Consider the following 13,228-nt stretch of genomic DNA (forward strand, 5'->3'; position numbering starts at 1 on the left):
TAAACTATGTTTTTAAAAATAATACTGTACAGAAACTCTTCAGATGGTGAATATTTCTGTGGAAGAAATCACGAAGGTGTCATATAGTCTGCCGGTTTATAAATTGCTTTCCCAGTTTTTACATATTTATGATACTCCTAAGTAATAAGAACCAGAGCTTTTTGAAGAAATGGTTGATTTCAGATCTAGAACAGGAAATATGGGAGTTAGTTCTGGATCTTATCCTAACAGAAAGCAGAGGACTTAAGAAGGATCATTGTGGTCATGCCAAAAGATACAGAATGCAGTTTAAAGGAACTACCATTCGTCAAAGATGGGACAATTTTAAGGGGAAAAAAAGCTGTGTTTAAAAAACATCAAATACAGTAGATTCAAAAGCTAATCATAAAGATACAAGCAAAATCAAACTAAAAACCACATTGGTCACCTTGTGGAGGGAGCTAGGGGTAGAAATCACTATTCTAAGTACTGGTAAGTAAATGAATCATGCATTTATCCTGCTCTTCCTGTACAAACCTTATTTCAGTATAACCAAATAATTAATGAGAGGAATTCGTTTATAGAAGTCTACTAATAAATGAAGAGGGAGTAGCAGAATCAGATTACCACAAGATTGCAACCTTCATTAATTGAAATAATATCTCTAGAAAATGATCATCAATGACCAGTGATATGCTCAGGTAAAACATGGACAGGAAACATTATAGTCAGTGGATGCTCCTGAACCCCCTGATCAAATAATACTGCAGAAAGAGAGACAACCAGCTGTTCAAAGGTAACTTACATGATGCAATAACAAGCACACCACTTTTAAAAAATTGAACCTATTCAAGGCCCTCTATCTAACTACTGGTTTATAGGACACACAAGAGAGAGAGGAATTTATCAAATGCCGTCTAAGGGAGGCTATCAGCCAAATGTAGTGTTCTAGAAATTCTACTAGATAAATGACCCAGTTTCTTCAATAACTAATAATGAAGATGTTAAAAAGGATGGGGAACTGTTAGAGATTAAAAGAAAGATAGGAAATATCAACCAAATGTAACACGTAGACCTTGTTTGGATCTGATTTGAACAAGTCAACTGTAAGAAGACATTGAAATAATTAGAGAAATTTGAACAATCACTGGATTTTATATGATATTAAGGAATTGTTAATGTTCTGTTTGTGATATTAGTATTGTGTTATGTTAAAAGTAGACCTTTTCTCTTAAAAAATGAGATATTACCAGTGAAATGATAAATGGTCTACACTTGTTTTTAAAAACTCCTGTAAGGACAGGGAAAACAAACTTATGGTTACCCAGGTGGAAAGAGTGGTGGGTGGAGGGATAGATTGGGAGTGGGATTGCAGATACTAACTACTATATATAAAACAGATAAATAACAAGTGTCTTCTGTATAGCACATGGAACTATATTCAATATCTTATGATAGCCTATAATGAAAAAGAATATGAAAAGGAGTATATGTATGTATAACTGAATCACTATGCCGTGCACCAGAAATGAATACAACATTGTAAATTGACTGTATATCAATAAAGAAATACATAAATAAACAAATGAATAATCCTGCAAAGGGTTAAAGAGGGAAGTTAAAGGTGACAATTATTTATTTTGGATGATGAGTACATGGGGTATATCATAGTATTTTTTTATACGTTTAAGTGTTTAAACTTTTCCATCATGAATTTTGTCATTAAAAAAATAAATTTTGCATTCACAAACCAGGAGAAGAGAATTTCACAAATCATCAAAATAAGTGTGGAGCTTTCAGGATTTTCACCCCAAACATTTGAAGTGTGTATATACATACATACCTGCAGGAATGTTATAGAATTTATTCACCATAAATGCTATGGTGGATTTGGACCCAACATGCAGTTATCTTGAAATAAGCATGAAAGTAATAGTTTTCATCATAAAACGTTCTCATGTTTATCAACACCCGTCAGACATCTTTGGGGCACATGTAACGCTGGGTATCCATTCTGTCCTAGCTGCGTCTCACCAAGGTCCTAATGTTTGCTTTCCAGGTGCAGCAGGTACAGACTGTGCAGCAGGTGCAACATGTCTATCCAGCTCAGGTGCAGTATGTGGAAGGAAGCGACACTGTCTATACCAACGGAGCAATGTAAGTTTATGTGCGCAAGTCTTTTTCATTCTCTCACTCAGATAGAGAGAAGTAACGTACTTTGAGACATTCCACTAATGCCAAAGTGTTCCCTTGTTTTCACAGTAATTTTCTACTAAAGTAGAGTTATTGAAATTCAGCTGATGGTTAGAGCTTTGTCTGTGTTTGTTAAGAGTATGTGCTTGTTTTCCTCATTACATCCAGTAGAATGGTTTAAGTTACTAACATTGCTGTGCCCTTTAGTGGTTTTCACTAGGTTGAGAAAAACACACCCCTTGGTGATTTCTATATTATAATAATACCTTATCAGACATACACTTTGTGTTGTTATCAATAAGGTAAGTTTTTGTGTGTATGTGTTTTCTGTAAATTAATATAAAACTATATTACTAGGGGATTTTTGCATTTATTAAATGAGGTACTTACTCTATGTAAAAGTGCCTGTCTAAACTCCTTCTCCCACTTCCCCGCGGCCCGTCTCCTTTGCATCAACAATAATGTAAATTTATTTCATTTGAGTTTTTCAGCGACTTTGGGTTAAGATTCAGGTTATTATTATAAACAAAAGATGAAGAACTATTATGTCATCAGGTTTGTTTTCATTTACCACCTGGATTTTTGTTTGCTATCTGTTGGATCTCTGGGTTTACCTCAAATGAATTCAGATTCTCTCATTGACTCTCTGCCGACTTCCCTTCGATGTTGGTGTGCCCCGGGTTGATAACCTCTGCTTTCTTTCTTCTTAATGCACCTACTCTTTTCCTTGGGTAGTTTTGTAGATTCCCATGACATCAACCTGTAAGCTCCACGAGGGTAGGGATTTTCATCTGTTTGTTGTTTTTATTGTTCTACTGCAATAAATCTAATACCAGAAGAGTGTATGATACATAGAACATGCAATTATTGTTACCTACTATTATAACTAAACAACTTAAAATCCTGGTTTAATTAATATTAGTTTTATAATCATGGTCAAGGTACTTAACTATGCTGAACTTTATTATTCTTTCCTGGAAAGTGGGAGGATAATAATCTTACTCTTACTGGATTGTTGTGAGACTGTAAGGCAATATATTGAAAGCAACTAACACAGGGCCTGGTATGCAGTAGATGATACACAACTGAAAGCTCTTCACTGGTCCTGACTTGTCTCTTCTTATTGCTTTTGGTCGCTGAATATGCCTCCATCACCACTGCCTTTAAACCTCCATTACCTCTAAAATAAAATTCAGCTCTCGACCTTCGCATTCTCCTCATTCCAACCTCTCTAGTTTCATTTTCCACCTGTTTGAGGAACAACCAAATTTGTGCTTGTTTTCCCAACTACTCCCATTTCATGCCTCTGTATTTTTGGACATGTGGTTTGCTTTCTCTGCTGGAATGTCATTCTTTGCCTTCTCTCTTGCCTTCCCAGCCCATTACACCCAGTATAATAATAGCTTTATAGACTGACACATCACAGACCCTGGCTCTCCTTTGCAGTTAACTCATCCTTCCTCTGTACAGTAAAGACAGCACTCTACCCTGACTTTCACTCCATCATGCTGTGAATGCTTGTTCATAGTTCTCATACTAAAAACAGCTCTCTCTGAATGAGAACTGTTGTCATGTTGTTTTATTGACATCTGTTTGGGTGATTGGCACAGAACAAAGGGTCAATAAATTTCTGTTGCTCTAGTGAATCTATAATGCTTTACCTATTTTAGACACACTGAATATTTTTTTTACCTGTTTATTGTATTGGGCCAGTGCCTCCTGGAATCAGCTTTTGGAATTTCTACTATAAATCCAAACTACTGTTGACATTTACACTGAAGAAAATAGAGGTGCCTGCCACGTGGACCTTTATGCTATCGGGGACACTGCTAGAGGCCACTCCGTTGTGTTGATTCCTCCCTGCCTGTCGTGTAACTGTCACCAGATCCCCAGAGTAAAGTCATTACATATTCTGCCTTTGTGCAAGCGTGTACCATTTCCTACCTCGTTTGTTCTCCTAGTTCAGAGATACCCTAGGTAAAGCCTTACCAGAACCCTCTGGAGGGCTGAGTTATCACTCTACTATTCCATAATATTTTATCTTACATATTATTACAGCATTCTATCAGCTGAGAATCCAAGGGAATCTGACAAACAGAAGTTTAAACAAATTAAGGCTTTGATTTTTGTCAGGTAATAAGAAATCCAGAGGTAGCATATTGTGCAAATAGCTAGCACCATGTGGTGCAAATATTAAATAAGCCATACTGGAGAAAACCTTACAAGCTGACAATAAAGCAGATCTCTCTAGCTAGACTGGATTGTACCATGGAAATTGTTCCAGTAGACGATCTCTGGCCTCACAGAGTGCTATGTATCTCTAGGGAGCAGGGGCAGTAGACAGTAACTGGTTATGTAGTAGGGAAAAAATTGCTTTCTTAGCAAAGGAGGAGTGAACTGAACTGGAGGAGGAACCGAAGCTCAGTTCCCTCAGCCTGTTCTTCCATTAGGATTAACTCAGACCAGCTAAGCCAGCTTTAGTGCTAATCTACCAAAAGATGACCGGAAATGAGCCTGTAAAAGCATCTACTACTGTACTTTGTCTTAGTCTATTGCTGACATCAGTTTAGCAGCTCAGGCATATCAGGGCCAAGATTTTCTGGTATGGTAGTAAACCTGCTTTGGCTACAACCAGCACATCTGTGTTCCAGACAGCAGGAAGAGGAGAGGTGGAAGAAGAGGGTAGTGTATATGTGTGCACATATGAATGTGTTTACACACACACACACACACACACACACACACACAGAGGCTTTCCCACTCACTCCCAGCTCTTTTTGTGTTTATATTTCATCCCCATAGCTGTAACAAAGTAATAGCTGCAGAGAACTCTGGAAATGCAAGTTTGTAGCTTTCATTTCTGTATGGTAGATAGTGGCAAGGGAAAAGGACAGTTGGAATGGGTATTGAGAGAGTTAACTCTATGGTGTCTACCGCAGTCATTTATCATTGACCCAAGGTAGAGTGGAGTGATTACTAATATGTGACTTTATGAAAGATCCACAACTTGCTTCACTTTTTTCATTTGTGAAATACGGAAATAGCTTATCAAAAGTGTCTTGTGTAGCATCTGAGAAATTGTAAACACTCAATAAACATTAGTTACTACTGTAAAATTATGTGCTATAGTTTTTTTTATTTGTTTTCCTCGCCTATTTATAATTCTGAATTATGCATACTGCCTTGTGCCTTTTAAAACGACCTCACCACTGACATTAGGGTCTTCCACATAGCAGGTAAATGTGAGATCAGTGAATTCATTCATACACAAAAGCTTAGGAAAATAGCATCTTTAAAGTTGACTCTTTAAAATTATAGATCCCATTTAAGTACAGAAATAATTCAAAGTAAATATCTCATGCCAACATGTATTTTCTATGGCCCACAAACTCAGTTGGTTAGATCTTGACTAATGAGGTCTAGGTCATGAGTTCATTTGCCACAAAGCCCAATTAGCTTTGATCTGGTCTGTGTGGGCCCAGATTGTATCCTCTACTCCAGCTAATTATGTCACAGATGTGCACCCTTGGTCAAGATGGAGAAGATGCATCCTTAAAAACCTTTCATTACACTTTCAATCTCAGTACAACTTTTGACCAAAGATTCTGTGGCATCATTTTCATATTTACTAAAAAAAAATTGTGTTGCCATGAATTACACTCAAAATTTTAGTAGCTAGAGGACTACGAACATTCTTTTTCAAATATAGCAAAAAAATTTTTTTCAGCTTAAGCTATTCCAATCTTTCTGTAATTTTGTAGTGCTGACATTTAACTATGTACAATTTTTGTCTCCAAAGTTCATTTTAGAGTCTTTGTACTCCCTCTTTTTATTTGATACACTTCCATGTGTGTTAGGAAGGAGCATGCCATATTCTTCTGTTCCACCACACTGAATTAATAACCAGCTAGCGTTTGATCCCTGACTTGGGTCATAGTCAGATTCCCACTTCTGTGTGGTAATAAATGCTTTTTGCTAATGATACTCCCAGAAATTAAAGACTGGGATGCCAGTCTTCATCATGAACTTTCAAGCACTCAGTACATGGCCTACAGCCTGTGCATGGTTAGTAAGTACTGGCTCTCACCGGTGCTCCTGTCACCAGCAGCCACGTGTCGAGTAGCCATAATGCACGGGGTCTCGCTCAAGAGGTGATACAGCCCTCGTAGATGTGTGTCATCACTTGTGAAAATGTGTAATCATTATAATTTGACGATACCAAAGTGTTTACCTGGTTCTCGCTGTGCATATGGAATATGGACAATGACTGTGAGCATCACAGGCTTAACAGTGTGAGTCAGTAGGGGAACACATATTTCAGCTGCACAATGGAGACTGCTTTCCAGTGCTGGTGTTGGCGTAGAATAGCTTTTTACTCAAGGGAGAAAATAACCTAATTGATTCTTGCCCCTCTTTATTTTATCATTGCCTCTGTAGGAACCCACATTTGTGTATTTCCTGGCAATAGTTTTTCCAAGAATATTTTTAATGAGCTGGATCATAGTCTTGTCCATTGCTACAGATTCTTATAATTTATGATCTCTAATCATTTATAATATTATAATTAAACCAGATGGGAAACATTGCATAGCATGTAGAGAGAGTCTAATTCAATTGAAATTTCTTGATGTAGCTAAGTAATTTTTAATATAATGATTTTTTTTCTTTCTCCCACTCCTTTTTTGACTCCTACTTTCCCACACGTACTCCATCATATTAGTCAAAGTGGAAATAAAAACATCATACTGTGTGTCCAAATTAAGAAATCTTTTTTGAGAAAACTTTTATAGTTGTAAAGGATTTTCTTCTATCAACTGCTCTTTGAAGCTTGTCCACTGTTGAGAGACAATCGATGTTTTAAAATGTCACAGTGTTCATTGTATGGGTATCTATTGCAGTAAGACTTGACTGGTAGAAACATTCTCATAATCTTCCTGTTTAAAAAATAGATTTCTCATCAAACCCAGTAGAGAATTTACCAAACTGTGTTTCATAAGATGTTAGTCCCATAAAAGAATTCTGTGGTTACTCAAGCCAGAAAACACTGCATGAACTTTTTTGAGGACTCTAAATTTCTGTTAGTTTCTTAAAGGCTCTGAGAAATCCTCTAGGGAAGAAGTGCAGTGTTTTAAAAGCTAAACCACAGAACTCTTATTGGAATAATATTTGGTAACATCACATGGTATACTTTGGGAGGTGGTACATTATTAATATATTGACATTGATTAGATTTACTCAAAATCCATAAATGTGTATAGGACTCACTTTTTTAAATAGTCATTTCTTGAAAATCGTATAGTTAGTGCATTTTCTGAAGCCATCCAGTTATCCTTTCCATATACTTTTTAAATGACAAGAACCTTAAAAGGGATATTCTTTTAAGTTCCTGTTTTGTCTTTCCATGAAATAGTAAGTTTGGGGATTTGCAGGTAAAATTATGCTTTCCTATTATCATTTAAGTGTTCTTTGCTGAGCAGAAATCGTATGGTGTTTCTGTAATTGAGATGGAGAGGATACTTTCTTCATTTATGCTTCTACTGATACACGCATTCAGACTGGCTTAGGATCTGGTTTATGAACTTGCTTGCCATTTGGATTTCAGGAAGTATATGGCTGATGGCTTAGAAAGCTCTTGGAGAGAGAACTACCATTTCGGGGGAAAAGAGCACAGGGTCCTCTATAATCAGCAAAGAGCTTGTTTCATTAATCACATAAAAATTCCCACCGCTCCAAATATGGAGGGCTTTCAAATATGACTTCTCAGGATGTCAGAATTGTGAAAGTCATGGAGATCATTTATTCTAATACTTCCACTTTACAGATGTTTACTGAGGCCCGCAGAGGTTCAATAATTTGCCCAGCTAGTTAGTGTCTAGAATTCATATTTTCTGACCCTCAACACGTGTTCCTTTCCAGTGATCTAGGTAATGGTCTTTTGATCATGAGTTACTTGGGGGGCTGGGGAGGAGGGCTGGCCAGTCACAAACATCTTTAGTAAATTTTATACATTTTGCTATTGTATTATTGTATGTCTTATTATAGATAATAGTTAAACATGTATTTTATTTAATAACTGATGACTCTAAGACTGAGTCTTTTGTTCATATGAATCTCTTCTTGTATTTTTTTAAACTCGTACTTTTATAGTTAAATTTTTGGGGACTATAGAATGTTCTTTGGATATTCATAGAATATGTAAAAATTCCATATTTAATAATTTTCAGCATTGAGTGTTTTAGTTAAATAGCTTCCAAGAGAAAAGGCTGTTATTTGACTGCCCTGTCTATATATCTTTTTAATATTTTCCATTCATAGAATTTAATGATGTACATTAAGGGCAATTTGCTCTGTGATATTTTCATATCCAGTAGCTTAATGTCCAGAATAATTATACATGATAGCAGTTGAAAAAATCTTGACCTTTAAATTTTCTCCTCCTTTCCTCATCATTTCTTTAAATTTCAAGGAAATCCACATGTGCCAAGTTGTGTTATTAATTTTCTTAAATGAACTTCAGGGACCCATGTTCAAGTATCATTCCTTCTCCCGACTACAGTATAACCTCAGGCAAATAACATATTTGCCCCTGAATTTCCTAATCTGCAAAATGGGGATTAATAGATTAAAAGCATTAATTAATAACTGGGTCAGGTTCAGGATGGGGAGGGAGCAACGAAAGTGAGAAAGTGGGGTGATTCGTATTATCTGGAAAAGTATATTCTCTTTTAGTATAGTTTCTCTTATAAAACTAACTGCACAAGTTAAAGTTATAAAAATCTCTGCTTGAACAAATATTTGGAAGCTAGAGTGAGAAATCTTTGTTGGGAGTATGCATTTGAAAAGGTTGGGAATCATTGTTACTGTGCTTCACAAGTGACCAAAGCCTTCAGGATATGAGTATGACCCCCAGCTGTATAAAGCCTAAGGCTGGTTCACAAAGACTGAGCTTTGTCATGACCAGAAGGTTCTAGAGGAGACAAGCCCAGCAGTTCTTAGTCTGTCCCTCAGAAGGAGTCAGACTGATAGACTTGCCTGCAGGGAGTGCTCCAAGGTCCCAAACTGCCTTCAGTTCAGCAGCAGGCCTGACTTCCGGTGTGGGGCATACCACCTGTTTGCCCGGACTTAGCACCTGCTTTGGCCTCAGCAACATACACACGTGAATTAACACTTAGATCCATTTTCCAAAGTCCCACTTGGCAACATATCCATCTCTAACAAGTACCTGGTTTCTCCGGTCCTCTTTATAGTAAATCCTCTCAGGACTGACCTCATATTCCTTCTCTTCCAAGCTGGCTTTTTTCTCCACATTTCAATGAAGTTGCTCTTATCAGAGTCACTGGTGACCTCCAGTTGTTAAATCTAATAGACGTTCTTCTAGATTAAATTTTCTTTATCTCTAGCAGTCGGCTAGTCAGCCACTCTATCCCTGAATCGCTGTCTTCTTTTGGTCTGTCTGACTCACTCTTCTACTCTTTTCTTCCTCTCTTGTTGGATCCTCCTCAGTCTTACTATTGGCCATTTTTTTTTGTATGGCCTTTTCTCTGTGTAAATTTCCCCTCCGTGGATAATTCTTCCATGACACTTAGGACTATCTGTCATTCTTGACATTTTTAACTTATCTAGCTTCGGCCTTTTCTCCTACTAGAAGGTAACTTTGATGTGGGGAGGTACCACGTTTGCTCCCCATTCTCTCTTTGATACTTCAACAGTCATGTATAAGTGCTCAATCTGCATTTGTTGATTGAGTTAAATAAAGAATAGCGTTTAATGACAGATGAGACATAGGAGCAGGCTACTTGGTAATTTTATCATATGCAAGGAACAATGAATGAAACTGAATTGATGCTACTCACATAGTATTAACAGATAGTTTTTCTCCAGTACAAAACATTTTTGAACTTACGTGCATGTATATGGTTGTTCAGTTTTTCTTTTTTTCCCATGTATACAATACAGTATTATTAACTATAGTCACTAGCTCTACATTAGATCCGCAGAACTTATACCTTTGTACCCTTTGAGCAACATCCCCCCATTTTTCCCTGCTCCCAGCCCCTGCACCATTCTGCTCTCTGTTTCTGAGTTTGATTTTTGTATATGCCACATATGAGGGACATCATGCAGTGATGGCTCGCTCTATCTAACTTATTTTGCTTAGCATAGTGCCCTCAGGGTTCATCCATGTTGTTGCAAATGGCTGAATAATATTCCACTATATGTGTGTGTGTGTGTAACATTTTCTATATCTTATTCATCCTAAGGGGTTTTTCATGTCTTGACTATTGTGAATAATGCTGCACTGAACATGGGAGTGCAGATATCTCTTTGAGATACTGATTTCATTTCCTTCAGATATACACCCAGAAGAGGGATTGCTGGATTATACGGTAGTTCTAAAATAGACATACAGATCAGTGAAACATTTGAGAGCACAGACATAAACTCACGCATAGAGGGTCAGCTAATCTTTGACGAGGGCATCAAGGATACACAATGGGGAAAGGACAGTCTCTTCAGTGAATGGTGTTGGGAAAACTGGACATCCGCATGCAGAAATTGAACCCCAATCTTATACCACTTACAAAAATTAACTCAAAATAGATTAAGGACTTATATGTAAGGCCTGAAACTGTAAAACTGCAAAAGAAGACATAAAAAGTGAGCTCCTTGACACTGATATTGGCAATGATTTTTGGATTTGCTATCACAAGCATAGGCAGCAGAAGTGAAAATAAACAAGTGGGACTACATCGTACTGAAAAGCTTCCGCACAGCAAAAGAAGCCATCAACAAAATGAAAGACAGCCTACCAAATTGGAGAATATATTTGCATACCATTTTCTGATAAGTGTTTAATATCCACAATATATAAGGAACTCATACAACTCAATGGCAAAACAGAAAAAAAAAGAAAAACCAAACCAAACAAAATTCACCTCAAATAGCTGGATTAAAAAATGGGCAAAGGACCAGAAGGGACATTTTTCCAAAGAAGACATACATATGTCGTACAGGTACACGAAAAGTTCACAGCATCACTAATCATCAGGGAAATGCAGATCAAAACCACAACGAGATATCACCTCATGCCTATTAGAATGGCTGCTGTCAAGAAGTCAAGAAATAATAAATATTGGAGAGAATACAGAGGAAAAGAAACTCTTCTGCACTACTGGTGGGAATGTAAATTAGCACAGCCATTATGAAAAGCAGTATGGAAGTCCTTCAAAGAATTAAAAATATAACACCATATGATCTAGCCCAGCTAATCTTATTTGTAAACTTAGACCAGTCACCCTGGATCAAAATCTTTTGTGATGTCATTTCTGCCAGAGTTGCTTTAAGTCTATATCCACTTCCCTGCCTTCTGTTGTCAGGGGAAAATGGCCTGTGGATATTCGTGTTCTGTGCACCCTTTTGGGTGTGCTTCAAGAACCATTCTAGCAATGAATGGAAATTTTGGTAATGCTTTCATGGCTAGATGCCCCAGAATATAAAACTTTTTGCCACTGTAAACTTTGCCTTTTTGAAAACCTCAAATAGACTACAAGAACTAATAGCTGTGAAATAGCACTTTTTTTTTCCTTATTCCTATGAAAGTTGGGCTTCCCATTTTTATTATCCTCCAGTAAAGTGGTTCTCCAAGTGTGTTCCTCAGATCAGCAGCAGAAATGAGAAATACCAGCCTTGTTAGAAATGCCACCATTTGGTCCCTGTCCCTTTTCTACTGAATCAGGAATTTGGGGAGTGAAATCCAGCAATCTGTGTTTCAACAAGCCCTTCAGGTGATTCTGATGTGCACTAAAGAGTGAGAACCACATCTTACAATATACAAATAATTGAAATGCAAAGTAAATTGTAAATGTCCAGATATCTTTATGTCATGATAATTTAAATTTATGATTTTACTACTCTGTATGTTATCAACATATATGAATAAGAAAGCTCAATTAGTTATTGCAAGAATTACTTACTGACTTTTAACATTTATTCTTGCATTTCCTCCCGCTGTTGTGGCGACAGCTCAGTAAATGCTTTTACTGTTTACTTCTTGTTTTAGCAGCTGAAATGAGCAGAAATGAGTCTGTCTGCTGAATTTAAATCAAGCAAGTGTTTTACTAGTGTTTCTAGTTTTTATGACTTTATATTTAATTTATTGTTTTTTATTCTTAGGTAATAACCACTTATGTCAAGTCACTTGAATTCCTTTCCGAATTAGTGTTTTCCCCTTTGGTGTCTTTCACAAAATGGAAATGTCATCTTTCTGTTGAATCTTCTGCCTTCAGTCTGACTTACAGCATTCAAGAGATGTTATGTTTCAGAACTCATAAAAGTAGGATATGCTAGCCAACCAGAGATTATATACTACATGAATGCAGTTTGTTGAAGATTTCAAATAAACTAGCTACTTCTTTGCAGGGTTTTGGTGACTCACATAAAAATTTCATAATGGGAGACTGTTTAAGGCAGAGTTCTTGGTTTCCAGCAGCAGAAATCTGGTCTGGCTTACTTAAGTAAAACAAAGAATTTACTGAAAGTTATTTGTGATTCAGAATTTCCAGGAAGTCTGGAGAATCAGGCTGAAAAAGGACAGGTACAAGCATCATTAGAGAGCAGCCAGACCATAGACAAGACCACACCACACAAGTCACCCAGTAAGGACACCCAGGACCACTGCCATCTCCCACGCTGCCCACCACTGCTGCCGCTGAATTCGGATCACATCTGTCCAGGAGGGGTCAATTCCTAACCTTTGTGATTCACTTAATGCAGATTAAGTGAAATAATGTATCCCCTATCTCTAACAACAGTTCTCCCCAGTACCCAAATTCTCTTAGCTACCAAGCTTTTTGAAAATATTTAAAACGTGTTTGTTCTGGCTGCCTTTAGTTTCGTATTTCCTCAGAATAGTCCAGTCAGACATACGTTGCCATCACTACCTGGAAACACCCTGCAGTTGGATCACCTCCTGTCATTATGTCTGGTGAATGTGTTTCAGAGTCATCTGACATGACTTGTCTGTAGCCTTGTGCCCTGTTCCCCCACTCCGCTTTCT

The 13,228-nt window shown here is 37.2% G+C and overlaps 1 protein-coding gene across 3 annotated transcripts in view; it reads left to right on the plus strand.

Annotated features, from left to right (window-relative positions):
* RFX3 (regulatory factor X3) overlaps window positions 1–13,228 on the plus strand; it is a 277,032-nt gene that overhangs the window by 163,761 nt on the left and 100,043 nt on the right. For all 3 annotated transcript variants that reach the window (XM_064490242.1, XM_031449784.2, XM_031449782.2), the window contains one exon: window positions 2,039–2,136. In XM_064490242.1, the coding sequence (XP_064346312.1) occupies window positions 2,039–2,136 (98 nt within the window). The remainder of the gene's footprint in view (window positions 1–2,038; window positions 2,137–13,228) is intronic.

This window comes from Camelus dromedarius, chromosome 10, assembly GCF_036321535.1.
Source record: "Camelus dromedarius isolate mCamDro1 chromosome 10, mCamDro1.pat, whole genome shotgun sequence".
Classification (NCBI taxonomy): domain Eukaryota; kingdom Metazoa; phylum Chordata; class Mammalia; order Artiodactyla; family Camelidae; genus Camelus; species Camelus dromedarius.